The 27,677-nt window shown below is 46.9% G+C and overlaps 1 protein-coding gene across 2 annotated transcripts; it reads right to left on the bottom strand.

The window, feature by feature from the left end:
• Positions 1 to 5,633: 5,633 nt before the first annotated feature.
• Positions 5,634 to 27,677, bottom strand: LOC112205838 (nuclear pore complex-interacting protein family member B6-like). Of its 2 annotated transcripts, none has more exons than XM_054671376.2 (7): positions 25,776 to 27,677; positions 15,959 to 16,138; positions 12,257 to 12,356; positions 11,949 to 12,093; positions 7,810 to 7,870; positions 7,665 to 7,700; positions 5,634 to 6,314 (listed from the first exon to the last, which is right to left on the bottom strand). In XM_054671376.2, the coding sequence occupies exons 1-7, from the start codon at positions 25,893 to 25,895 to the stop codon at positions 5,787 to 5,789; spliced, it is 1,170 nt and encodes a 389-aa protein (XP_054527351.1). In that variant the 5' UTR covers positions 25,896 to 27,677; the 3' UTR covers positions 5,634 to 5,786. The 2 variants fall into 2 exon arrangements, with proteins under 2 accessions (XP_054527351.1, XP_054527352.1); XM_054671377.2 differs by lacking the exon at positions 25,776 to 27,677 and adding an exon at positions 19,648 to 20,240.

Raw genomic sequence — 27,677 nt, 5'->3', positions numbered from 1 at the left:
TGGTACCACTCGGCTCTGGCAACCCGGAAGGCCACCTTCCCCTGTTGTTACTGTGTAAGGAGGAAGGAGCACTGGTTTGCAAGTCAGAAGCCTGGGTTGAAGCCTCTGCTCGGGTTCCTGCTGGCTGTGGGAATGTGGGGTTACCTTTCCCGGCTGGCCTCGTTTCCTTCATGTCCAATGCAGGGGTTCCAGTCACATGCATTGGGCACCATTACATGTCCAAGCTGTGCCAGGATCTAGAAAAATGGCTGGGCTCAGGCCAAGGGGCCTTCCTGTCTGGCAGTGAAAATAAGAGGAGATACCAAGGGCCCTGAGTCTGGAGGGGAAGTCATGAGCACAGGGCAGTGCCAGGGCCCGGGAGCTGCCACAGAGGAGCCCACCTTGGTGACAGACACCTGTAGGCGCATCCGTGATGCCCAGTGCCCAACACAGGGAACTGGACAAACGTTTCATGCACGACTCTTTTTTCCCTTCTTGGCTACCTTGAGGACCTTGATTATAATAGTTATCCTTTTTTTCTTTTTCTTTTTTTGAGACTCTTGCTCTGTCGTCCAGGTTGGAATGCAGTGGCAAAATCTTGGCTCACTGCAATCTTCACCTCTCAGGTTCAAGTGACTCTCCTTCCTCAGCCTCCCTAGTAGCTGGGATTACCGGTGTGCACCACTAGGCTCGGCTAATTTTTGTATTTTTACTACAGATGGGGTTTCACCATGTTGGCCAGGCTGATCTTGAACTGCTGACCTCAGGTGATCTGCCCACCTGGGCCTCCCAAAGTCTTGGGATTACAGGTGTGAGCCACTGAGCCCAGCCGGATTATAATAGCCTTTTCATGCACCAGGGGCTTTATACTCATTATCTCATTTCATTCATATGAGTTGAAGTCAGCTTATCCCCCATTTCACAGATGAGGAAACCAAGGCCCAGAGAGGTTAGGAATTTGTCCAAGGTCACACAGCTAGGAAGTAGGATTCAAACCCAGACAGCCAGGCTGTAACACCTAGGCTCTTCTCAGGCTCATGCCCTTCCCAGGGGTCTGGGAAGCCCTGACCTGCAGCCTGTCACCTTTGTTTACCCCCCACCCTCCAGGATATTATGTGTGACCCGGCGTGGGATCCTGGAACTGGCAGGAATTGTGGGTTGTGTTGGTCCCTAGACTCCCATCGCCTATATGAAATATGGTTCCTTTTGTGGCTTGGGAGGCCATGGCCAGCCCCGCGATGCCATTGACTGGTGAGTGCATGCCTGGGACCAGGCTACAAAATCCCTCACACTCTGGGGTAGTCAAGGCTTATGAGGAAGTACCCAAAACTGAAGCTGGGGTCTGGTCCAGGGAGATCCCAGTGTGCAGTACTACTTTGCAGGCAGGCAGAGGCCTCTTGGATAACATGGCCAGTGAAGCCAGATCTTGGTACCAGCTGCCCCTTACCCTGGCCATGGGCTGAAAATGTTGCCTTAAAAAATTGGCCAGGAGCGGTGGCTCACTCCTGTAATCCCAGCACTTTGGGAGGCCGAGGTGGGCAGATCACTTGAGGTCAGGAGTTCAAGACCAGCCTGGCCAATATGGTGAAACCCCATCTCTACCAAAAATGCAAAAATTAGCTGTGTGTGGTGGCAGGTGTCTGTAATCTCAGCTACTGGGGAGACTGAGGCAGGAGAATTGCTTGAACCCGGGAGGTGGAGTTTGCAGTGAGTTGAGATTGCACCGCTGTATTCCAACCTGGACAACAGTGCCAAACCCTGTCTCAAAAGAAAATAATAATAATAATATAAAGTGACCAGGTGTGTTGACTCATGCCTGTAATCCCACCACTTTGGGTCGAGGCAGGAGGATCACTGGAGCCCAGGAGTTTGAAATGAGCCTAGGCAACAGAGTGAGACCCTGTCTCTATATTAAACACACACACACACACACACACACACACACACACACACACAAAGGCAGCCAGACTATGCACTAGGAACTGCCCTGGGAATCCCTTTGTGTTCTCACAACAATCCCATTTCACAGATGAAGAAACCTAGGCACAGAAATATTCAGTAACGTGTCCAGGTGCGGTGGCTCACGCCTGTAATCCTAGTACTTTGGGAGGCTGAGGCAGGCAGATCATGAGGTCAGGAGTTTGAGACCATCCTGGCCAACATGGTGAAACCCCGTCTCTACTAAAAATACAAAAATTAGCTGTGTGTGGTGACAGGTGCCTGTAATTCCAGCTACTCAGGAAGATGAGGCAGGAGAATTGCTTGAACCCGGGAGGCAGAGGTTGCAATGAGCCGAGATCACACCACTGCACTCCAACCTGGGTGACAGAGCAAAACTCCTTCTGAAAAAAAAAAAAAAAAGAAATATTAAGTAACTTGTCTGAGGCCACATAGTTACCAAGACGTGGGAGCTGGGACTTGAACCCAGGCAGTCTGGCTGGATTCATGCCTGCAGCCTCTACACTCCTGCTACTTACTGTGTGAGAAGCGCCTGTTCTGTGGAAGGTTGTGGGCTGAGATCTTTCCATGAGTTCCACTCATTTACCCCCAAGGCTGTTCTTAAAGACGGGCATGACAGTTATGCCCATTTTACAGATGGGGCCCTGGGGCTCAAAAGGGCATGCCACTCACCCATTCCCACAAAGCTATAGTTAGTTAGCAGAGGGCAGAATTCGGCCGCCTCTCCCCTAGCTTGAAGGCTGTGATTGACACAGAGGTTTTTTTGTTGTCGTTGCTGTTGTTTGTTCCTTTTTCTTATTTTTGAGACAGGGTCTTGCTCTGTCATCCCAGCTGGAGTGCAGTGGTGCGATGTCAGCTCACTGCAAACTCTGCCTCCAAGATGCAAATGATTCTCGTGCCTCAGCCTCCCAAGTAGCTGGAATTACAGGTGTGCACTACCATGCCCAGCTGTTTTTTGTAGAGATGGGGTTAGTAGAGATTTGTTTTATAGAGACGGGGTTTCACCATGGTCTCTACTAAACCCTGTCTCTACTAAAAATACAAAAATTACCCAGGCGTGGTGGCACATGCCTGTAGTCCCAGCTACTCAAGAGGCTGAGGCAGGAGAATCACTTGAACCTGGGAGGTGGAGGTTGCAGTGACCCAAAATCATGCACTCTAGCCTGGGGTCTCGCTTTTGCCCAGATTAGAGTGCAGTGGCACAATCATAGTGGCTCACTGCAGCCTCAAACTCCTGGGCTGAAGGGAATCCTCCCACCTCAGCCTCCCAAGTAGCTAGGACTATAGGCATGTGCCATCATGGCGAGTTAATTTTTTGTGTGTTTTTATTGTCTCGAGACAGAGTCTTGCTCTGTTGCTCAGGCTGGACTGCAATGGCATGATCTTGGCTCACCACAACCTCCACCTCCTGGGTTCAAGCAATTCTCCTACCTCAGCCTCCCGAGTAGCTGGGATTACAGGTGCGTGCCACCATGCCTGGCTAATTTTGTATTTTTAGTAGAGACAGGGTTTCGCCATGTTGGTCAGGCTGCTCTCGAACTCCTGACCTCGTGATCCACCTGCCTCGGCCTCTCAAAGTGTTGGGATTACAGGCATGAGCCACTGAGCCTGGCCTGGTGAGCTAATTTTTAAATTTGTTATAGAGACAAGAGTCTCTCTTATGTTGCCCAGGCTGGTCTCGACCCCCTGGCCTCAAGTGATCCTCCCACCTCAGCCTCCCAAAGTGCTGGGATTACAGATGGGTGTCACCGCACCTGGCCTCTGAGGAGGATTTCATTATAAACCTGCCCTGAAGGGAGGGAATCCAATTTTACGAGAGGGTGTAGCCTGGTGAGGCCTGGATGACCTCCGGAGGCAGGGGCTTGTGCCTGGGCTGAGGCCTAAGGGTCAATGGGCAGACATGAAGTTGCCCCAGGCAGACGGTACAGTGTGGGCAAAGTCAGGAAGTGGCAGGGCTTGTATCACTCCAGGAAGAGAGAGGAGTCATGTGTCACAGAAGCTCGAGACCCAGAGAGTGAGGCAGGCAGGCAGGCAGGGACCAAGCTTGGGCACAGCCAGGAAGGCAGGACAGGGCATGGTGGGGCCAATGGAATCATTACCCAAGTCGGGGATTTTCAGGGAAACAGCTTAGATAAGGCCAGGCATACAGTAGCTCCCACCTGTAATCCCAGCATTTGGGGAGGCTGAGGTAGGAGGACTGCTTGAGCCTGGGAGTTCAAGACCAGCCTAGGCAACATAGTGAGACCCCCATATCCACAAAAAATTTAAAAAAGGAGTTTGTGTTCCTGTAGTAGCATACTTGGGAGGTTGAGGTGGCAGTATCACTTGAGCCCGGGAGTTCAAGGCTAAAGTGAGCTGATTGAGCCATTGCACTCCAGCCTGAGCAACAGAGAGATACGCTGTCTCAAAGGAAATACAAATTAAAAAACCAGCCGGGCATGCTGGCGTGTGCCTGTAGTCTCAGCTACTTGGGACACTGAAGTAGGAGGATCGCTTGAGCCCAGGAGTTCAAGGCTGCCGTGAGCTATGATTGTGCCTCTGCAGTCCAGCCTGGGCGACAGAGAAAGACCCTGTCTCTTAAAAAAAAAACAAAAAAAACTTAGATAAGAGGATGCTGTGCCTCCCTGGGGGTCTTCAGTCACCCATGGTCCTGGCAAGAGAGGAGGGCCAGGAGAGAGCTTCACCCACCTGCTGTCCTGCCCATGTGACATCCGCAGGTGCTGCCATGGCCACAACTGTTGTTACACTCGAGCTGAGGAGGCCGGCTGCAGCCCCAAGACAGAGCGCTACTCCTGGCAGTGCGTCAATCAGAGCGTCCTGTGCGGTGAGTCCCCAGCACCACTATGCCACCCACCCCGAGTGTCCCCTGGGCATCCTGGCATAGCCAGATGACTTCCGTGCCCCTGTTGCAATAACCACTGCTTCCAACTCTCTATAGAACACCCCTTGGGTATATCTAATGTAAGTGATATTTATTTTATTTTTTGAGTCAGAGTCTCGCTCTGTCACCCAGGCTAGAGTGTGCTGATGTGATCTTGGCTCACTACAACCTCTGCCTCCTGGGTTCAAGCGATTCTCATGCCTCAGCCTCCCAAGTGGCTGGGACTACAGGCATGCACCATCACGCCCAGCTAATTTTTGTATGTTTTTCAGTAGAGGTGGGGTTTCACCAAGTTGGCCGGGCTGGTCTCAAACTCCCCACCTCAAGTGCTCTGCCCGCCTTGGCCTCCCAAAGTGCTGGGATTACAGGCATGAGTCGTGGTGTCTGGCCCTAATGTGAGTGATCTTTAACAATGAGGACTTGAAAAAGAAAACCCTGAAGAAACCTAATTCTTTGATGTCTGGACGACAAGGAAGAAGATAGAAATGGCATCAGATAATAAACAGTGTAAATGTTTATCGAAAGAGGCTGGTGGTCGGGACCAGTAGGAGGATCGCTTGAGTCCAGGAGTGCATCTCTACAAAAAAGTTAAAGGATTTTTTAACATTGGCCAGACGTGGTGGCACACATCTGTGATCCCAGCTACTTGGGAGGCTGAGGCAGGAGGATTGCTTGAAGCCCAGGAGGTTGAGGCTGCAGTGAGCTGTGATCGAGCCACTGCACTCCTGCCTGGGTGACAGAGCAAAACCCCGTCTCAAAAAAAAAAAAATAATAATAATAATAATATTTTACATAACCAACCACTTCTAAAGATTAAAAAAAAACCCCACAATTAATTAAAAACCTCAGGTCCCTCAGGCAATCATACCAGATATTGAAACAAAGCAATAACATAAGGACTGCAGTATTTATTTTATTTTTATATTATTTATTTATTCTTCGTTAGTTTGTTTTTGGAGTGTGGGTTTTATTTTTTGATTTTTTTCTCTTTTTCGACCCACGGATTTATTCTTATTGCCCAGGCTTGAGTGCAATGGCGTGTTCTCAGCTTACTCAACCTCCGCCTCTTGGGTTTCAGTGATTGTTCCACCTCATCCACCCTCCACCTCTTGGGTTTGGGTGGTTTTTCTGCCTCGGCCTCCTGAGTAGCTAAGGGAGGAGTCTTGAGATCATCATCCACTGAGGGTGGAAGAGGAGAGGGTGGAAGAGGGATAAGGAGACACTCGTTCAGATTATCACCCACTGAGGGTGGAAGAGGAGAGGGTGGAAGAGGAGCAAGAGGACACTCCTTGATATTATCATCCACTGAGGGTGGAAGGGGACAAAGGAGACATTCGGGAGGTGTCTTGAGGCTCAGGGAGTTCTCAGTTTTAGAACGTTGTTGATTTGGAGGAGGTGGCTGGTGGCCCATCCTGTTTTTTAAAGTTTCAGCTGTGAGGTAGGGCCAGTAGGGCAATCCTGAAGAATGACGATGCTCCGCTGCCGCCATTCTGACCTGTAGGGCCGAAGAAGGGAATGTTTTCACACATATTCATTTGATGGACAAAATTACTGCCACCAACACGGTCTGCACCTTCTGTTGCTGGTGATAGATTTTTGCACCTTTCCATCCTCCAGGTTTCAAAATAGCAGTATCAGTGTCATAATATCACCCTTCCACTAAGTACTGCCGACAGCTGGGGAGTAAAGAAAAGTCATTGGGACACACTGTTGTCTCCACATGCCACTGTGTCTGTCTGCAAATGTAGGCAGGCTGGGGTCCTGCCCCAGGGAAGACAGAGTCATAACAGAGTAATAAAGAAGCATGTTTGAGACACAGGAGTGTCTATGTCTATCCTCATTCCTCCCTCACAGCCATCACCAGAGCATGTTTCTTGCACCAGGTCAACAGACAGTAAGAGAGGCATGAAAAGCCCATTGTCCACACATGTTGCAGCTTCTTTTTGGAGAATGTTTTCCAGGCCTTTTATGTTCTGTCTCTGATTCTCAGAACTCTGCAAGGTCAGTGTGACCACCCTGCTCCAAATCTAAGAAAACAGAGGTTTCCAGAGGAAGGAGAAATTGTGCCCAGGGTCACACAATTTGCAAGAGGCAGAGTGGAAGTTGATTCCAGCTCTGCCTGCAGGACCCTCTCATTTCCCCTCTGTTTCCCTTCTTGACAAAGGATCTTCTTCACTCTGGAGGTGCCACCCATGAGAACAAAGAGCTCTGGAGAGATGTGGATTCCTGAAGAGCTGCAGGGGAACTGGGAGAGGGTTTTCTGACAGAACAATCTTACCTCAAGAAGTCAGTTAGGCATGGCTGTAATATTTCTTTTCACTCCCAGGTAATACCAAATTGTAAGTGCACTAGGACATAAGGAATACTTTTGTCCATGGAAAAATGAGGTGGGAATTCTAAACAAAGCAAGTTTTAAAACTGTGTTTCACTTCAAGTGTACAAGTCCCATCACGTGTAATCATAGGACTCGGCAGCTTTTGAAGGTACAGAGGCCACACAAGAACCAGCTTAGCTGAGCATCATTTAAGGCCTTCATTTGGAATTGTCCCTGTGGGTAATAAGTTACATTCACTCTTCACTAATTTACAGTCAGGGCCCATTTGCTATTACAAATATGGAACCTCTGACACTTTGAATATTAGATCAGAGGCCCCACTGGGTGGGGATGAAGGTGTTTTTGCACAACACGGTTACCAACAGGGATGGGACTGTGATGCTTGTAGGCAGCCTTTCTCTCTGCCATCTCCCTCTGCAGGGCTTGAGCACAGAGCTGTAGGGAGAAAAATGTATCCATGTCCTGACCTGGCAGACTATGTTCAAAAGCAAGGAAAACAAACAAACTTACCCAGTTGCAAAGAGGCTTTCTTGCAGAAGGGGGGATCTGAAAAAGCCAACACATGAGAAATTGAATGTTGAGAGAATCTAAGAGCCGTGGCATCATCTGCATCAGCACTGAACTATCCTGCAACTGCGGGGAGGAAGCTCCTTACTTTGCATTTGTGGTAGTCCTCTGCCCGCCGCCGCAACTCTTGTGCACGTTGAAACATTTTCCTATGGATTACAATCACTTTCATCAGATAAAGCACCACTTTCAGGATGATTTTAAATAATCTGCCATGTTTCTGTTATCCTCACAACTGTACCCTTACACAATCTATCTCTACCTAGAAAACGTATTTCAGATGGCTATAAGAGTACAGTCTGAGCCGGTCGCGGTGGCTCACGCCTGTAGTCCCAGCACTCTGGGAGGGCGAGGCGGATGGATCACGAGGTCAGGAGATTGAGACCATCCTGGCTAATACGGTGAAACCCCGTCTCTACTAAAAATACAAAAGATTAGCTGGGCGTGGTGGCAGGCACCTGTAATCCCAGCTACTCGGGAGGCTGAGGCAGGGGAATCACTTGAACCTGGGAGGCGGAGGTTGCAGTGAGCCAAGATCACGTCATTGCACTCCAACCTGGGTGACACAGCGAGACTCCATCTCAGAAAAACAAAAACAATAACAAAAAAACTGTACGGTCTGATCCAAACTGTTGCTATATTGATTCCTCCTCTTGCTTACTGCCTGCTGACTTCTGAGATGATAGTTTCCTTCCCCATTCTCAGTATATCCCTAATTCATCCTTCATTGAGCATCTTTTATCATAAAGCTGTATTCTCTTTGTATTAATATCCTTACCGTGTTTCACAGGGCAGAAACAGCTGGGCTTATAAACAGGCATAGTCCTTTTGAAGGATGTGGTTGATCCTACAACAACACACTTTCCTAAGGATGACAACAACTCACCCCACCCCTAGAATGGCTGGTATGAACCGAGTTTCCACACAGTCTAGCTGGCAATGGGGTCAGGAGACGTTTTGCTGCTTCACATCTTTTGGTCACTGGTAAATATTAAGGTACTTTGTTTTCTGTTTTGTGAACTCTCTCTCTCTCTCACGATATGTCTTCTGACCATTTGTTTCTATTTCTGCATTTACTGGGTCTAAACATTGTACAGAGGTTAAAAACAACACTCCAATGGGTGTTTCCCAGGAGGGTGGGGTTCAGTTTCTGAACTCACTTGTAGGTGTGTATTTCTTTCATATCCAATTTCCCATTTTCCTCTGCCTCTGATACCTGCCTCTCCTTTTCTGCGTGCTCACATTCTTTCATGCTTAGTTTCCTCAGGTTAGAAGGGAGAGAAATGCACACACATGATCCACCAGCCCGTGTGGGATTCCCCCTGCCCTTCTGGCATCTGAAGGCTGTGATTCAAAGATCCCCCTGCAACCTTCCCACAAATGAACCAACTGATTCTCACAACTGAAGGGAGAATGGACACCTCCCATTGAGGGACAAAAAAAAAAATCACACTCTGGCCTGCTGGCAAGTCACCTGTCATTTCCAGCTCATCTTCATAGTTCCATAGTTAGTCCTATTCTTTAGTAAATATAAAGACTATTAAAAGCTTCTATGAGGTGCAGTATGTGTGTCTCTGGGGTCAGTCTTGTGCTTGACACAGCGAAAGATCATTTTAGTTCAGTGTGAAAAACCAGACCTCACCAACTCATCACAACTAACTCCATCGGAAGCAGAGGATTGCTCCTCATCTGACTCCTCCTGTGTGAGACCTGATTCTCAGTCAGAGGCTGATGCCGGAACTGAGACCATCAGCCATAGAGAGATCCTTCCAGAATATGGTGTCATTAACCCCGCAGTTCACTACTGCACTTTGCCATGATTCAGGACTGGAACTCTTGTCATCGACTTTAAAGATCCTGGTTGAGAGAAAAGGCAATCTGAATGCTGGGCGCATCTATTGAATTAGAAATGATCGGAATGGCTCCTAAGTCAGGGTGTTATGTCCTGAAAATAGGTGACAACTGCAAACCATCCAACCTGGTGTTGACTGACTTTAACAAGGTTCAGTTCACAGAGATTGAGGGCAGAAAAAGGAAATGGCCTAAAAAGGGTAAGTTTGCTGTGTTGCCCTCACACCACTTGATTCATGGTCCTGATCCTAAGGATCTCACCTGATACTTGGTTTTATAGGAAGGATGTGTAAAATTCCCAGAACGCTAGGAAACAGGGACGAAAACACTTCAAAGAGAAAGTTAATGAACTTGTTTCTGAACACAGGGCATCCTTCAGCACATGCTGTCTGGCGTGGCCTCAAACAAGGAGTGTGTGGTGTGGTGCTGAGAATGCAATGGGAGCAGGGTCCTGTCCCCACGCTAAAGAAGCTCACAGTTTAATGCAAATGAGAAGCCAGTGAGGGCACCGCTACTCCTGCTGTGCACTTGGGAACTAGAAACACAAAACCTGACTCTGGAGGGAAGCTAAGGAAGCATTCTACTCTTGAGTTGACATAAGTGCATCTGAAGCTTCTGATCTCCGATGAGAACAATGGGGGACACCAAACAGAATATAAAACCCATGATTGAATACATCAAATTGCTAACATGGCAGTAAACAGACATGAGGTGAAGGTGGAGAAGAAGGAAACCCAGGACGAAAGTCAGCCTCGCATTTGGAACCCATTTCCCTGAGTTTCATTGCTGAATTCCAGAAGGAACTACTGAGATGCAAAGAAGCAGAGCAGCTTTTGCACACATGCATGGGATTAGATGGAAAACAAGTGGATTGAGGGTCTGCCAATGAAAGCGACCCGTACTGAAGTCCACTGGCTCTGGTTGAGACCCAGAAGAGTCACACATCAGAATAGAGGTGGACAGGAAATACCCTGGCCTTTGTAGGGACTGAGCCTGCACTGACGACCTCAATTGCAGCCTGTATGGAGGACCCGTGACCATCCCCCAGAAGTAGACTCCCATCTCTTCTGCAGCAAGATAACATGCCACTAGGCCTCAATTCATTGCTAAATATTTTTTTAACAAGTATCTCACATTTAACAAAAAGAGATCAGTCATATGGCAGCAAAATACAATGTAATATGACCAAAACATGAAAGACTGTGAAAATGAATCTGGAGGTGACCCAAGCATTGAATTCAACAATCCAGGCTGGGTGCGGTGGCTCACACTGGGAGGCTGAGGTAGGCAGATCACCTGAGGTCAGGAGTTCAAGACTAGCCTGGCCAACATGGTGAACCCGTCTCTACTAAAAATACAAAAATTGGGCTGGGCACGGTGGCTCACGCCTGTAATCCCAGCACATTGGGAGGCCGAGGTGTGTGGATCATGATGTCAGGAGTTCTAGACCAGCTTGGCCAATATGGTGAAACCCCGCCTCTACTAAAAATACAAAAATTATCCGGGCATGGTGGCATATGCCTGTAGTCCCAGCTACTCAAGAGGCTGAGGGATAAGAATCGCTTGAACCTGGGAGGCGGAGGTTGCAGTGAGCCAAGATCATGCCACTGCACTCTAGCCTGGGTGGACAGAGTGAGACTCTGTCTCAAAAAAAAAAAAAAAAAAATTGGCCGAATGTGGTGGCACACACCTGTAATCCAAGCTACTCAGGAAGCTGAGGCAGAATTGCTTCAAACTGGGAGGCAGAGGTTGCAGTGAGCCAAGATTGCACCATAGCACTCCAGCCTGGGCGACAGAGCGAGACTCTATCTCAAAATTAAAAAAAAAAAAAAAAAAAGGCTGGGTGTGGTGGCTCACACCTCTAATCCCAGCACTTTGGGAGGCTGAGGCGGGTGGATTACCTGAGGTCAGAAGTTCGAGACCAGCCTGGACAACATGGTGAAACCCCATCTCTAGTAAAAATACAAAAATTAGCTGGGTGTGGTGGTGGGCACCTGTAATCCCAGCTACTTGGGAGGCTGAGGCAGGAGAATTGCTTGAACCCAAAAGGCAGTGAGCTGAGATTGTGCCATTGCACTACAGCCTGGGCAACAAGAGCAAAGCTCCATCTCAGGAAAAAAAAAAAAGAGAGAGAGAGAAAGGAAAACCAATGCCAGTACTAGCAACTCCTCTTCCCCCGAAAAAATTACAAACAAGAATGTAGGAAGGGAAAGGAATTATACAGCTTAAACTAATGAAGCAGAAAGGACAAACTCAATTTTGAGCCCACTGAATTTGCCACAAATATTGTAGAAAATATTCTCAAGGACTTTACAGTTGTCTACTTTGATTGGCACATGGTTCATACAACAGTATTTGTGTCAAGGCACATCTTACTGTTTTTTGGCGGTCTTCCTCTTTCCATTGATTTTGTCATGATGGTTGATTTTCGTTGTCACTTTCATCTTACGGATGTTACCTCTAACTTTTGTTTCCGCATATCTCCATAAAGTCACAAGGTCTTTCAGGACAATTTTATTTCCTGGAAAGGAAGAAACTCTTTTCTTTGTGTGCATACAAATGGACCTCAGTCCTTGGTGAGAGTGAGGAGAGGAGAAGGTGAGAAACCTGAGGGCAAGAAGCTGTTCTTTCCCTTTCCAGGGCAAACTCATTTCCACACTATGGGGACTCCAACAGAGCCATACCTTCCTGTCTACTGCGGTTGGACCTCCAGGCTCTCTGCTGTACACCCGTGGATCCATCATGTCCATTTCGAGACCGGAAGATAGTTTTCAGGAAAGACACCTGGGAAATAATAATATAAGAATGACGGCTGGGCACAGTGGCTCATGCGTGTAATCCCAGTACTTTGGGAGGCCGAGGCAGGTGGATCACGGGGTCAGGAGTTCAAGACCAGCCTGGCCAAGATGGTGAAACCCCGTCTCTACTAAAAATACAAAAATTAGCCAGGCATGGCAGCGGGCACCTGTAATCTGAGCTACTCGGGAGGCTGAGGCAGAGAACCGTTTGAAGCTGGGAGGCGGAGGTTGCAGTGAGCTGAGATCACACCACTGCACTCCAGCCTGAGCGACAGAATGAGACTCTGTCACACACACACACACACACACACACAAGAATGACATGAGGCTGGCACGGTGGCTCACTCCTGTAATCCCAGCACTTTGGGAGGCCGAGGCAGGCGGATCACCTGAGGTCGGGAGTTTGAGACCAGCCTCACCAACATGGAGAAACGCTGTCTCTGCTAAAAATACAAAATTAGCCAGGCATGGTGGTGCATGCCTGTAATCCCAGCTAGTCGGGAGGCTGAGGAGCAGAATCACTTGAACCCAGCAGGAAAAGGTTGTGGTGAGCTGAGATTGTGCCATTGCACTCCAAACCTGGGCAACAAAATTGAAACTCTGTCTCAAAAAAAAAAAAAAAAAAAAATAGGCCAGGTGCGGTAGCTCACGCCTGTAATCCCAGCACTTTGGGAGGCCGAGGTGGGTGAATCACAAGGTCAAGAGATGGAGACCATCCTGGGCAACATGGTGAAACCCCGTCTCTACTAAAAATACAAAAATTAGCTGAGCATGGTGATGCACGCCTGTAGTCCCAGCTACTCGGGAGGCTGAGGCAGGAGAACTGCTTGAACCCAGGAGGCAGAGGTTGCAGTGAGCCAAGATCCCACCACTGCACTCCAGCCTGGTGATAGAGTGAGACTCCGTCTCAAAAAAAAAAAAAATGACATGAATATACTTCACACAACTGAACTGTACACTTCAACACGGTTAGATGGTAATTATCATCTTATAAGTGTTTTACCACAGGTTAACATGTTTCACAACTTGAAAAGGAAGTAATTACCTTCAGCTCTCTGAGTTCTAGAATTTGTAACATTTCACCCCCTGCTCCTTCCTGATCTGCACTGGAGCATCTTCCTTCTGTCCCTGCTCTACTCAGAGTTCACTTTCCCTTCCCTCACATCAGCTTCATTGAGGCTGGTTTGAACTTAATGCAAAACATTCTCACTAATGACTGAATTCCCACCAAGATTTCCATATTATCACAGTATGCTTTTAATCTTCTAAGATATTAAATATTTGTTCTCATCATAGCGAAAATGCAATGCAAATCCCATCTCAGATGTGGGTCAGATACTTATGAATCTCCTGAGGTAGTCATTGAAATGACTTTTTTCTTGAGATGGAGTGTCACTCTCAACCATGCTGAAGTGCAGTGGCGCTACCTTGGCTCACGGCAACCTCCACCTCCCAGATTCAAGCGATTCTTGTGCCTCGGCCTCCCAAGTAGCTGGGATTACAGGTGCCTGCTACCATGCCTGGCTAATTTTTGTCTTTTCAGTAGAGATGGGGTTTCACCATGTTGGTCCATCTGGTCTTGAACTCCTGACCTCAAGTGATCCACCTGCCTCAGCCTCCCAAAGTGCTGGGATTACAGGCATGAGCCACCACACCTGGCCTGAAATAATATCTTTCAAATTCTTTGTAGAATTTGTTTTTTCCTGATTTCTGCACATAGGATAAAAAAAAAATCATGTACTAGGATTTCGAGAGAAGCAATGGGTAATCTAAAAAGATGAAAAGAGCAACCACGTCAATCCCACAACTACTGCTAGATTTCATAGGAAAGGTAGCTAGCCCAGTTTGGAGCTAGGAGAAATGTCAAACACATGAAGAAATGACAAGCAAAGAAATGCCATCACGCATGAATGCTTCATGGCACCCATGATGTCCCTGCTTAGGAGGTAATGGTATAGATGACTAGATGACAAGGACAAAGATGAGAGGTGCGAAGTTGTCCAAGTCCAACAGCTCAACTGAACTTTCCTAAATGGAACTGTTAAAAAGTGGTAAATTTAAAAACTTCCCCTGGCTCACGTGGTGGCTCACGCTTGTAATCCCAGCACTTTGGGAGGCTGAGGCGGGTGGATCATTTGAGGTCGGGTTTTGAGACTAGCCTGGCCAACATGGTAAAACCCCGACTCTACTAAAAATACAAAAATTTGCTGGGCACGGTGGTGGGCACCTGTAATCCCAGCTACTTGAGAGGCTGAGGCAGGGGAATCGCTTGAAGCCAGGAGGTGGAGGTTGCAGTGAGCCGAGATCACACCATTATACTCCAGCCTGGGCAACAGAGGGAGACTCGTCTCGGGGGTGAGAAAAGAAAAAAAAAAAAAAGCTTCCTCCAATTTATACCGAAAATTCTCTGTTCAGGACTAAGTGGCATAGAGAATGTTAAATGTGCCTAGATATCTTCATAACTCATATATTTTCTGTTTTCTACATATCTTGAAAGGCAGTGCCAAATGACGTGTAATTATCTAGGTGGTAAAACTGAAACATACTTCCTCTTCCCTTGAATATAAAAAAGCATTGTGGTATTAGTACTTTTATCTTGGATCATTGTTCAGAAGGAGGTTCAGCCCCCAGACAACCACATTTTTACTGTCATGAATGGCAAGACAAAATGTAGAGCTCAACTTACCCAAAGGAAAAAAGGCTCAAAAGACAAATTATGGCACAACTTAGCAGCCAAATTCTTACCAAGTACAGACTTTTGACATACTGATCTCTCTCCAGTTGCAAGTGGGAACATGCACTTTGAATGATGTCATTCAAAATTACCCTGCCCAGACACACTTTTCATTGATTCTCTTGGAGGGCAGTTCTAAGAGATTCTCTGGGGCTTTCTCTGCATCATGAGACGCAGTGCAGTTCTGCCCTTCACCTTCCGGCAGTTTGTCACCTCGTCCCTATGACCTCAGAGGAACTTTGTCTCAAGCCAATTGTTTGTTCCTTGGCCTCTTTCATTTCCCCTAAAAATCATTTGCTGCCCCTCTAAATGGCCTACATCTCCATCTATCTCCCTCTCCCCTCAGAAGAGGGTGCTCTTTAAGCATCAACCATCCGGCCCTTCTAGCAGTCTCATTTTTCAGCTGGTTCCCATGTTTATGCCTGTTCTATGTTTTTCTTTTCCTGTTAAGCTGTCTGTTGTCAGCTCATTTCTGCAGTGAATCTTCAGAGAGGAGATTGGAAGCTTTCCTTCCACCCATACGATAGAACTATAAAGCAGAAGAGTTTAGAAAGAATTTCCTATTTAAGTGACGAAACCTCATACTCCATTTGTGATAAATAGCACAAAGGTTAAAAAAACTTATTTTTGACCAAAAGCTCTGTTGACATTCTATTAAACAAACACCGACCTATTTAATTTTCATAATGTAAATGGCAGACATTTTCATAATTCTTATGCTAATAAATCATTTCCCTGATTTTTTTGGGTAAAACCACATATTCATAATGAAGTCCAGAAATGTGAATTGTTTTATATAATTTATTCTTATTTGTGATTACAAGTATACCTCTACAGAAAGTTAGTATACTCACACAAAGGTAACTTGTGCAGAAGAGAATGGTAAATGTGTAAGGTCTCAGAAACCCAATAATGATAATTATCAAATTATCCAATTTTTGTGGAGATGGGGTTTTGCCATGTTGGCCAGGGTGGTCTCGAACTCCACAAAAGTCAGTCTCACGATGACGATAGACAGCCAGAGTATTGATAACCTGGAATAATAATAGTTGAAATAATGAAAAGGTCAATGACACCGACAATATTTCACTCAGAAAGAATCATCCTTAGAAACCGTCAACTCCTCCAAAAGGTAACCACATCCCTCAGATATCACCGTGGGATTCCACTGCTACAAAAAAGAACAGAAGTTAGAAGTCTCATGTTTTTCAGATGGCTGGTAGTGTTTTTAGGCATTGCAAATGTGGGGTGCTGTCTTTCTTGGTATAAAGCAGGGATATCCAATCTTTTGACTTCCCTGCCTATATTAAAAGAAGCAAAGTTGTCTTGAGCCACACATAACATACACTAACACTAACAATAGCTGATGATCCAAAAAAAACTCTTTTTTTTTTTTTTTTTGGAGACAGAGTTCCGCCTCACTCAGTCGCCCAGGCTGGAGTGCAGTGGTGCAATCTCGGCTCACTGCAACCTCCAGCTCCTGGGCTCAAGCTATTCTCCTCCCTCAGCCTCCCGAGTAGCTGAGATTACAGGTCTCTGCCACCATACCTGACTAATTTTTGTATTTTTAGTAGAGATGAGGTTTCACCATGTTGGCCAGTCTGGCCTTGAACTCCTGACAGGCGATCTGCCTGCCTCGGCCTCCCAAAGTGCTGGGATTACAGGTGTGAGCCACTGTGCCCAGCCATTTTTTTTTGTTTTTGTTTTTGTTTGGTGTTTTGTTTTTGAGATGGGGTCTCACTCTGTCACCCAGGCTGGAGTGCAGTGGCGTGCTCTCGGCTCACTGCAACCTCTGCCTCTCAGGTTCAAGTGATTCTCCTGCCTCAGCCTCCTGAGTAGCTGGGAGTACAGGTGCCTGACAATGCACTCAGCAAATTTTTGTATTTTTTGTGGAGATGGGGTTTTGCCATGTTGGCCAGGGTGGTCTCGAACTCCTGACCTCAGGTAATCTGCCCACCTCAGCCTCCCAAAGTGCTGGGATTACAGGCATGAGCCACTGTACCTGGCCAAAATCTCCTAATGTTTTAAGAAAGTTTACAAATTTGTGTTGAACTGCATTCAAAACTGTCCTGGGCCACATGCAGCCCGTCACTCATGCGTAAGACAAGCTAAGTATAAAGTAATTATCTTTTCTTTTTGTTTGGAGACAAAGTCTTGCTCTGTCACCCAGGCTAGATTGCAGTGGCATGATCTCAGCTCACTGCAACCTCCGCCTCCCGGGTTCAAGCGATTCTCCTGCCTCAGCTACTGAGTAACTGGGATTACAGGCGCCTGCCACCGCACTCGGCTAATTTTTGTATTTTTAGTAGAAACAGGGTTTCACCATCTTGGCCAGGCTGGTCTCCAACTCCTGACCTCATGATCCACCTGCCTCGGCCTCCCAAAGTGCTGGGAATACAGGTGTGAGCCGCTGCACCTGGCCAGTAGTTATCTTTTCTTTAAAGTTATTTACTTGTTTTTTAAATTGATGTATAACATTGGATGCATTTATTATATATCACATGGTAAAAGAATCCCTCTAAATAATACTTCTCTCTTGGATTATATGAATCTTTGTCATTTAAAGCTCAGCATAAGTTAAAAAAAAAATACAATGAAGAGATTACTTCATTCACAAATAAGTATCAAATTTTAGTGCTTAAAAATTAACAAGGTGGGCCGGGCGTGGTGGCTCACGCCTGCAATCCCAGCACTTTGGGAAGCCGAGGTGGGTGGACCACGAGATCAGGAGATTGAGACCATCCTAGCTAACACGGTGAAACCCATCTCTACTAAAATTACAAAAAATTAGCAGGGCATGGTGGCACGCGCCTAAAGTTCCAGCTACTTGGGAGGCTGAGGCAGAAGAATCACTTGAACCCGGGAGGCAGATGTTGCAGTGAGCCGAGATCGCAGCACTGCACTTCAGCCTGGGTGACAGAGCAAGACTCTGTCTCAAAAAAAAAAAAAAAAAAAAAAAAAATTACCAAGGCGGAGATCATGAAAATGGCATGAATAGTGTGGGATTTCTCTAAGATTGTTGATATTAATTCCATTAGACTCTTATGTGAGTGAAGACGAAGACTTCCCCTGAGTAAGTTCAGACAGCTTGTGATAACATTTCTACATCGATTCCTCAGGATTTAACTATATATTCTTGAAAACATCTCAATTTTCAATGTTTCTTTCAAGATGGTGAATTAAACAGAGATAGCCCTTCATCAGGTTGAACTCAGCATATGCTGAGTCTGCAATGGAAATGATGGAGTTAGAGAACCACACAACAATGGTAATGATTTCAGAAACATGGTGTTGAGCAGAACAAAGCAGACACAAAAGAGTACCTATGGCATGGCATGCATCTGTATACGCGAAATTCCAGAATAAGCAAGCTAACCTATGATAAGAAAGAGACTGGCTGGGAAGAGTGAGAGTTCACTTTCTGGGGTGACATAATAGTGTAGATCTTGGCTGGGCACGGTGGTTCACGCCTCTAATCCCAACGCTTTGGGAGGCCGAGGCGGGCGGATCACCTGAGGTCGGGAGTTCAAAACCAGCCTGACCAACATGGAGAAACCCTATCTCTACTAAAAATACAAAATTAGCTGGGAGTGGTGGCACATGTCTGTAATCCCAGCCACTCGGGAGGCTGAGGCAGGAGAATCGCTCGAACCTGGGAAGCAGAGGTTGCGGTGAGCTGATATTGCCCCATTGCACTCCAGCCTGGGCAACAAGGGAGAAACTGTCTCAAAAAAATAAATGAATAAATAAAATAATGTAGATCTTGAAAGGGGGTTGTTTTATGCTGGTGTATGTACTTTCCAAAGTTAGTAAACTTACACTTAAGGTTATATATTTTGGCCAGGCGCGGTGGCTCACGCCTGTAATCCCAGCACTGGGAGGCCGAGGCAGGCAGATCACGAGGTCAAGAGATGGAGACCATCCTGGCGAACATGGTGAAACCCCGTCTCTACTAAAAATACAAAAATTAGCCAGGCGTGGTGGTCTACTAAAAATACAAAAATTAGCCAGGCGTTGTAATCTGAGCTACTCAGGAGGCTGAGGCAGGACAATTGCTTGAACCCCGGAAGCAGAGGTTGCAGTGAGCCGAGATCTTGCCACTGCACTCCAGCCTGGGCGACAGAGTGAGACTCTGTCTAAAAAAAAAAAAAAAAAAAAAGTCATCAAACCAGATGACACAAATCAAATGACATTTCACTTTGTTTTGGTCCATTTTGTTTGTTAGAGACAAGAGTGCGGCGGGGCCATCTCGGCTCACTGCAACGTCCAGCTCCTGGGCCCAAGCGATCCTCCCACCTCAGCCTCTCCAGTAACTGGAATAACAGGTACGCACCACCAGGCCCAATTAATCTTTTTTGGAATTTTTTGTAGAGATGGGGTTTCACTATGATGCCCTGGCTACTCTTCAACTCCTGGACTCGAGTGATCTGCCCACCTCGGCCCCCTAAAGTGCTGGGATTACAGGCCTGAGCTGTATAATTTCATGCCGCGTGACACAGCCCAGTAAAAAGGAAGAAACCCCGAGGGTCCAGCGTCTACTCACAGGGGTGGGATGATGGCTGATAAATCCCAGCAGGAGCCAAAAGAGGAGCCAAAAGCGCAGCCACATGTCCTGGTCTTTTCAGGGTGCCCTGAGGCGGCCAGGACAGAGGTGGAGGTGGCTTAGGGCAGGGGGGAGGGAAGGGGACGGGGACCGGGGCCGGATCTGAGTTGGGGAGGGGGAGGGGAGGGGGAGGGGAAGGGGAGGGGAAGGGGGGAAGTAAGGGAAGGGAAAGGAGGAGAAGGGGGCTGTTGGGCACCTGGAGGAGGTGGAGGAGGAGGAGGAGGAGAAGAAAGGGGTCTGGGAAAGGATCCGGTTCAAATTAAGTTCTCAAGCGCTGGTGGAAGGTTTAGCTACAGGTCACGGAGAAGATCAGGGAAGCAACAGGACACGCGGGGCAAGGGAGCGTGAGGCTTAGGAGCGATTAGAGGGAGACAAAAAGGTTCTGCTATCCACCAGACCTTCTTCGGTCTGGGCCCTCCCTTGGCAACCCTGGGGCTTTATACTCCCTCTCCACCAATCCCTGATGACCCCGGTGGTGCCTCACAATGGACAATGCCAAGTAGCACCCGCATCATTCCAATGACCCCTCCCCCATCTCAGTCTCCCACTCTCCTCGCAAGGGCAGGTCCTCTCTGGAACCTTCACAAACCTGATTTCTGGTCCTCCCCAACCAGCTCCCTGTCCCTGCTTCTGGGCGCTCCTTCCTTCCTGAGCTCCCAGGGTTCCTCAAGGTCACTTTTGGTGACAAAACATAAAAAACAAATGATGGCAGGATGGCAGGAAGAACCTCATACCCAAGCAGGGTGCCAGGTTTTACAGCCTCCGCTCAGCCATTCATATCCTAAGCAACAAAACATCAGCAGGATGCGAAAGGTCCCGATAGTAAACCATCTCCATCACATCCATGTAGCCATCCGTCCATCAACCTGTATCTCAGGAACAAATGTAGATACATTCATTTTAAGCATGCATGGTACATTTACAAAAATTAACCTGACTTATTTTGTTCCAGCAAATCTCAATATATTTGAGAGCAATCAAATCACACAGCATGTTTCTGATCATATAACTGTGCTAGAATTCAATGATTAAAAGCTAATTCAAAATTATTATTTGCTTGGAAATTCAAAGTGCCCTTATAAGACATAAACATAAGAAAGAATCCAAAATGAAACAAGATTGCCTTTCAACTCAATGATAAGATCATAACATGGCAATAAAATGTCTCCCTCTGGCCTGGGAATTCCTCTTTGTGGCACAAGGTTGTGTGATCTCAAATCACCCCTAACCCACCTAGACATTTTAACATCCGAAACCGAGTGATGATGTCCTTATCTATATCATCTTACTGCCTGTGTGTGTGGACTTTAAATTCTGAACCCAAATGACGGAGAGAAAACCAAGTTGACTTTCATGATTGACCTCTCAGGGATGTCCAAGGAATCTGTGCATTTCAAGAAACAAAGTTCATCAGCTTCTCTCCTAAGGTATTTGCCCACAATACCCAGAGGGCTTGGCAGCATCATGTGTGATGGGTGGGGAGCTGCAAGCAGGTGGGCAGGACCCAGGGGCCTGGTGACCAGGACAGACCCCCACTGTCCATCACCTTTCCTGGCCCTGTCCTCTGCTAAACTTCCCACAGGCCTTCTGCCCAATCACACAGAGTATGCCCAAACTCTCTCAGGCCTCTGGCAGCTGAAAACCACTGCTTTAAATCCCTTTACCATTTACTATGACATAAGGTTATTGTAAACAGGAAATATTCTATTGATGCTACAAATGGAAAGCCAATGCCTTTACCATAAATAGAAAAACAACCCTAAGAAGCAAGCAAAACAAAAACAAAACAGGGGCTGGGTGTGGTGGCTCACACCTGTAATCCCAGCACTTTGGGAGGCCGAGGTGGGCGGATCACAAGGTCAGGAGTTCCAGACCAGCCTGGCCAATATGGTGAAACCCTGTCTCTAATAAAATACAAAAATTAGCCGGGTGTGGTGGTGGGTGCCTGTAGTCCCACCTACTTGGGAGGCTGAGGCAGGAGAATAGTTTGAACCCAGGAGGCAGAGTCTGCAGTGAGCCGAGATTGCACCACTGCACTCCAGCCTAGGCGACAGAGCGAGACTCTGTCTCAAAAACAGCAACAACTACAAACAAACAAAAAACAGGGTTAACAAAAGTATGGAATTCAATTCTTTTTATATGCTGCAGCCATGTTCTGGCCCTAGATTTGGCTGGGCATGGTGGCTCACGCCTGTAATCCCAGCACTTTGGGAGGCTGAGGCAGGCGGATCACGAGGTTAGGAGTTCGAGACCAGCCTGACCAACATGGTGAAACCCCGTCTCTACTAAAAATACAAAAATTAGCCAGGCATGGTGGCACACGCCTGTAATCCCAGCTACTCAGGAGGCTGAGGCAGGACAATCCCTTGGACCTGGGAGGCAGAGGTTGCAGTGAGCCGAGATCGTACCATTGCACTCCAGCCTGGGTGACAGAATGGAATGAGATTCTGTCTCAAAAAAAAAAAAAAAAAAAAGAAGCCCTAGATTTCGGTTGTGTTGGTTGTAAAAGGAGAGACCAAGTAAGTGGGGGTTGAAGTCAGATTAGAGCAAAAGTGAATGGCAGAGAGTAGTATAATGTCCATGAAGGGCTGCTAGAGTCACCGTGATCATAGCCCAAGCAGAGACAGGGAAAGGAAGATGTGAGCAGAGTTTGGGGTCTCGAACAATGGAGGTTATTCGTGCAGCCCAGGAAAGGCTCCCCAAAGCCAGGATCAACCTCCCTTGCAGGCGGTCCCTCGTGGAGGCATGGCCAGGCACCTTAGATTTGAGACCAGCTATGTTGCTGCTGACCAGCTGTGTGACCCTGGGCTGGTTTCCTTCCATACAATGGGAGTGCCAATGGCTGCATGCATGCAAAGACCGTCTGAGGATAGGAGGAAGCAGTCTGTTGAGCACCCGTGTACCTGAGTGTCATCACCTCCCAAGGGCATCCTTCATTCCAGAGCTGGCACCTTGGAAGGCCCTTGGTCACTGAAGGCAGTGATGATGGTAACAGCAGTAAATCATCATTTACGGCTGATGAGGGAAGGCCAGGGGTAGGGCTCCTAGGTCCTGGATAACAATGAGGGTCTGGGCACTCCTGGGGACAGCTGAGTGGTAGGACTCCTGGGTCCCCAGGGGGCAGGTCTATCTTCAGTGGCATTGGGCCTAGGCTGGGATGCTGAGTTATCCACTGGAGCATCAGCAGTACAGGCAGGCACAGAGGCAGTGGATCCATCGGAGGTGGCAGGTGTAGGATCATCTGGTGAGCAAGTAGAGTCACCAAGCCTGGCTGACCACTACCCCCACTACACCCACTATCCCCACAGACGATGCCCTGTCCCTTGCCTCATGCTCCGGCAGGGTACAGGCTCGCACCTGGGGCCTCATGGAGCATCTCTCTAAGACCTCTGTGTCCTGGTCATTGAATGGGCACTTGAGTCACCCAGGGCCATTGGAACAAAGAGGAAGAATCAGGCCCCACGATGTTTTGGGAGAGTGTTTAGCACAGGAAAATGCACAGAATACATGCACGACACGGGGGCACTGTCAGTGTGGGAGCAATAGTTTACAACCTCCAGCCCTAATCTGAGCACTCTCACCTGTGCAATCTGAAAGGAACAGGAGACTTGCAGGAAAAAGAGTGCCTGGATTTAACTGAAAGGAACTAAAATGTTGGAATTTTTACTCTTGATATCCTTCCAAATCAACTCTCTCAATGTTCCCATCCTCAAAACTATCATATGGGGTAACTGAGGCAGTCAGAGATTTACTGACTCAATGTCACTCAGTTGATTCTGAGTTCACTGCTGATTACATCTGACCAAACTGCTTTTTCTGAAGTCTACTCCGTTTCATCATGCTGGTGATGATTTTGTGCAGCTCCGGGACAAACTCCACCTGGCTGAGGATAAAGCAAATCTGCGGTGACTTAGTCCTCCTGTCATTTCCCATCAGTTCCCCACTCTCCTCCTCTGCCCCTCCACAGTCTCCCATGCAGGCTGACACCATATGACGGCCTTAATGGAGTCCACCGAGTATTTCAGGTTCTCTCCTGGGCCACTTGAAAGTGGATGTACCCATGGGATTTGCTTTGACCCAAGAGATGTGAGTGGAAGTGAAGCGTGTCACCTCAAGGCAAAAGAGTTGGGAGCCATTGAGACTGGCCACCCTCTCCTTCATCTCTTAGAGCAGCTGACAGCTCCCATATGGAGGCTGCTCCTTTATTCTCGTGGCAGGATGAGGGCATGTGGGGCACAGCGCACAGGAGAGCCATGGAGGATGTGCAGCATGGGCAGGAAAAGAGCCTTCAGTGGTGTACATTTCCATCGTTTGGGGCTGTTTGTTACCTACAGTGATACCTAGCCCATCCTAGCAGGCATGCACCATCTACCCCACACTCTGTGATGCAGACTAGCCTGCCGTCAGAACATGAACTGGTGGTCAGACACACGTAGGTTTCAGTTCCAGCTCTGCCTCTTATTGACTGTAACCTCAGGCTTAACTTTCAGTCTCTGAGCCTCAGTTTTAACTCTGTAAAATGAGGTGGCTATACCATCTCAGGTTGCAGAGAGAATTAAATGAAATATAAGTGCATGTAGAGCATTGAACCCAGGGCCTGGCACACACAGTGAGTACTCAATGTTAGCCATGTAGCTTCATGATGCATACTGATTGTCAATATTCAGACAATCCAGTAAAGTATTACCAAAAATAAAAGTAAACTTATTTGCATATGCATTCTTTCAATCTTTATTTTTAAACAGGGTAAAACTTTGCATATTCTTTCATAGCCAGTGTTTTTCTCTTCATAGTATATTGTTAAAATAATTTTATCTTGGACCGGGTGCAGTGGCTCACACCTATAGTTCCAGCACTTTGGGAGGCCACGGTGGGCAGATTACGAGGTCAGGAGTTGACACGAGCCTGGCCAATATGGTGAAACCCCATCTCTACTAAGAATACAAAAATTAGCTGGGCATGATGGTGCACACCTGTAGTCCCAGCTACTCAGAGGCTGAGGCAGAGGAATTGCTTGAACCCGGGAGACGGAGGTTGCAGTGAGCCAAGATTGTGCCACTGCACTCCAGCCTGGGCGACAGAGTGAAACTCTGTCTCTATCTCTCTCTCTATATATATATGTGTGTGTGTGTGTGTGTGTGTGTGTGTGTGTGTGTATCTATATAAATCTCAAAAATAAAAGATCATTTTTGAGATTATCATTTTAAAAGACAAGATAATGTTCAACTTAATGACTAATTTAATTATTACTATTGGACTTTTTGTAGACTGCACAGAGCATTCAAAACAAATGAAGAATAAAAAATATGTATTACATGTTGTAAAATAAATGTGATGTGGTTAATTCTTTTATTCAAAATTATAGAACATATATATGTACTATAGAATGTATTTCTTATTATGAGTCATGTTAAAAAGTAGTTTAGAAGCTGTTGATTTGAATTTCTTTTTCAAATTTTCCAGGATAATTTTTTTTTTTTTTTGACAGAGTCTCGCTCTTTCGCACAGTCTGGAGTGCAATGGCGTGATCTCGGCCCACTAAAACCTCCACCTCCTGAATCTAAGCAATTCTCCTGTCTCAGCCTCCTGAGTAGCTGGGACTACAGGCTCACACCATCATGCCCGGCTAATTTTTGTATTTTTAGTAGGGACGAGGTTTTGCCATATTGGTCAGGCTGGTCTCGAAGTCCTGGCCTCAGGTGATCCACCAGCCTCAGCCTCCCAAAATGCTGGGATTACAGGCATGAGTCACCATGCCCAGCCTAAACTTGGCAAGATAATAAATAACCTTTTTAAGTGTCATTGGGCACTTGTCTTGTTGTTTTTCTTTAGGTTACCATGCCAGCAATGATTCCTTTTGAGTTTCTGACAGAAGATAGTGGTTTTCATCCAAATAAGTCAACTACTCTACCCCATCCCTAAGCCACTTGTATGGAAAGAAAAAGAGGAAGAAGCCAGTACTGTGACTGCATAAGCTTCCCCCAGCATCACCCGCTATGAGATGTGTGGCAGCTGAGACCCGGGAACTGCTCAAGGGCACCAGGCCCCATCTGTCTGCACTCACTCACCTTCCTCAGGTACTCGCATGGGCATGTCACTGACTTTACGTGCTGCTGCAGCTGCTTGGTGAGCTGGCCCTGGTCATGGGACAGGAACTGTGGGGTCAGGACAATAGAGAGCTTCACCATTTGCAGAATGAGAACAGGGGCTCATGATGATTGCCAACCTATTAGATAATTAAAAAAAAAAAGTGTTGAATGAGTGGAAAAACAAGGTGATGTTTGAGTCTATAGTGGTCAAGGGCTTCAGAAAAGGACAGAACCAAGTTCAAATTCCTGTACTTTGAATTTCTACTTCATGCCATGCAAAATTACTTTACCCCTTTTAACTTCAGTTTTCTTCTGTGTGAAATAGGAACAATAGTTTCATTCATCATTCAGTTTCTCTCAAGGTTTCACGAGATCATACCTACAAAACATCCAAGTCATTTAAATGTATCATCATTTCTGTCATAATTAGTGGGATCCATTTCACTATTATTGGATATACAGTTCTGTGCCTGAAACCTACAAAAAAAGAAAATGTTAAGTCTAAAAAGCGTTAGTGATTTCTCATTTTTATATTATTAATTATAACCCTATTTAATCACACAAGGCCTTGTCCGTGGCAGGTGCTCAATAAACACTTGTCAAATCAATGCATGTGGGCTCCGGAGCCACACTGTTTAGATTCTATTCTGCCTCCACCACTTATCAGCTGTGTGATCTGGGTAAGATAATTCACCTCTTTATGTCTGCACTTCCCTCTCCATAAACTATATATAATGAGAATCCTTAGCTCATTCAGTTGTGGTGAGAGGTGAATGATATGGCACACAATCCCAGCTACTCGGGAGGCTGAGGCATGAGAATCGCTTGAACCTGGGAGGCAGAGGTTGCAGTGAGCCAAAATTGTGCCACTGCACTCCAGCCTGGGCGACAGACTGAGACTGTGTCTCAGAAATAAAAATAAAAATAAACAAAAATCAATGAAGTAAAAACCAATTTCTAATGGTTTCTAATAAGGAAAAAATGGTTCAAAAAACTGCTAAGCGAGATCAAGCAAAACAAAAAAATCTATTAAGATAATGTTTTTATAACTCGTATTTAAAACATTGTTGATTCATTCTTTATTTTTATTTTTATTTTGAGACGGAGTCTCACTCTGTCACCCAGGCTGGAGTGCAGTGGCAGGATCTCCGCTCAGTTCAGGCGATTCTCCTGCCTCACCCTCCCGAGTAGCTGGGATTACAGGCGCCCGCCACCACGCCCAGCTAGCTTTTGTATTTGTAGCAGAGACCGGGGTTTCACCATGTTGGCCAGGCTGGTCTCCAACTCTCGATTTCAGGTGATCACCCCCTGCCTGGGCCTCCCAAAGTGCTGGGATTACAGGCTTGAGCCGCCGCGCCTGGCCCTTGTTTTGTTTTCTAGATTGAAGAAAGTTTTTTCTCAGAAGTTATCTAGAATTTACACCGATTTGGTAAAGCACACTTTTGTGAACAAAGGTGGGTGGAAGCGTTTGTTTTTCCTCCCTATTTGATCCTTCTAAAGTTTGGAAACTATTCATAAATATTCTTATTTTCATGTACATATGTTCTCTTTATAAGCAGGCTACAATCAGAAAGATTGGTTATATTATCAAGGCTTTGACTGAAACATCCTATTAAAGAATATGCAGAAAATTCCTGGCTTCGAGTTTGCAGCCTTACGTTACAGTCGGGGGAAACTGTCACTCCCTGCAGGCCTGAGAACCTTAGAGCTTTTCGGGGAGCAACTTGGCAAGGGGGGTCCCAGCAGCTGCTCACGGGCAGGAACCATGGGGCACAGCCCCGGGCGACCCTCGGGCCGGCGGGGGCCTTCCGCTTCCTGGCGTCTTTCTTCCCCGCCCCACCAGCTGCTGGGGAAGCGGCGGGCGCCCAGTGCCTGGAGGTC

This window comes from Pan troglodytes, chromosome 19 (assembly GCF_028858775.2).
Source record: "Pan troglodytes isolate AG18354 chromosome 19, NHGRI_mPanTro3-v2.0_pri, whole genome shotgun sequence".
Taxonomy (NCBI): domain Eukaryota; kingdom Metazoa; phylum Chordata; class Mammalia; order Primates; family Hominidae; genus Pan; species Pan troglodytes.
This window is presented reverse-complemented; position numbering and strand designations above follow the sequence as displayed.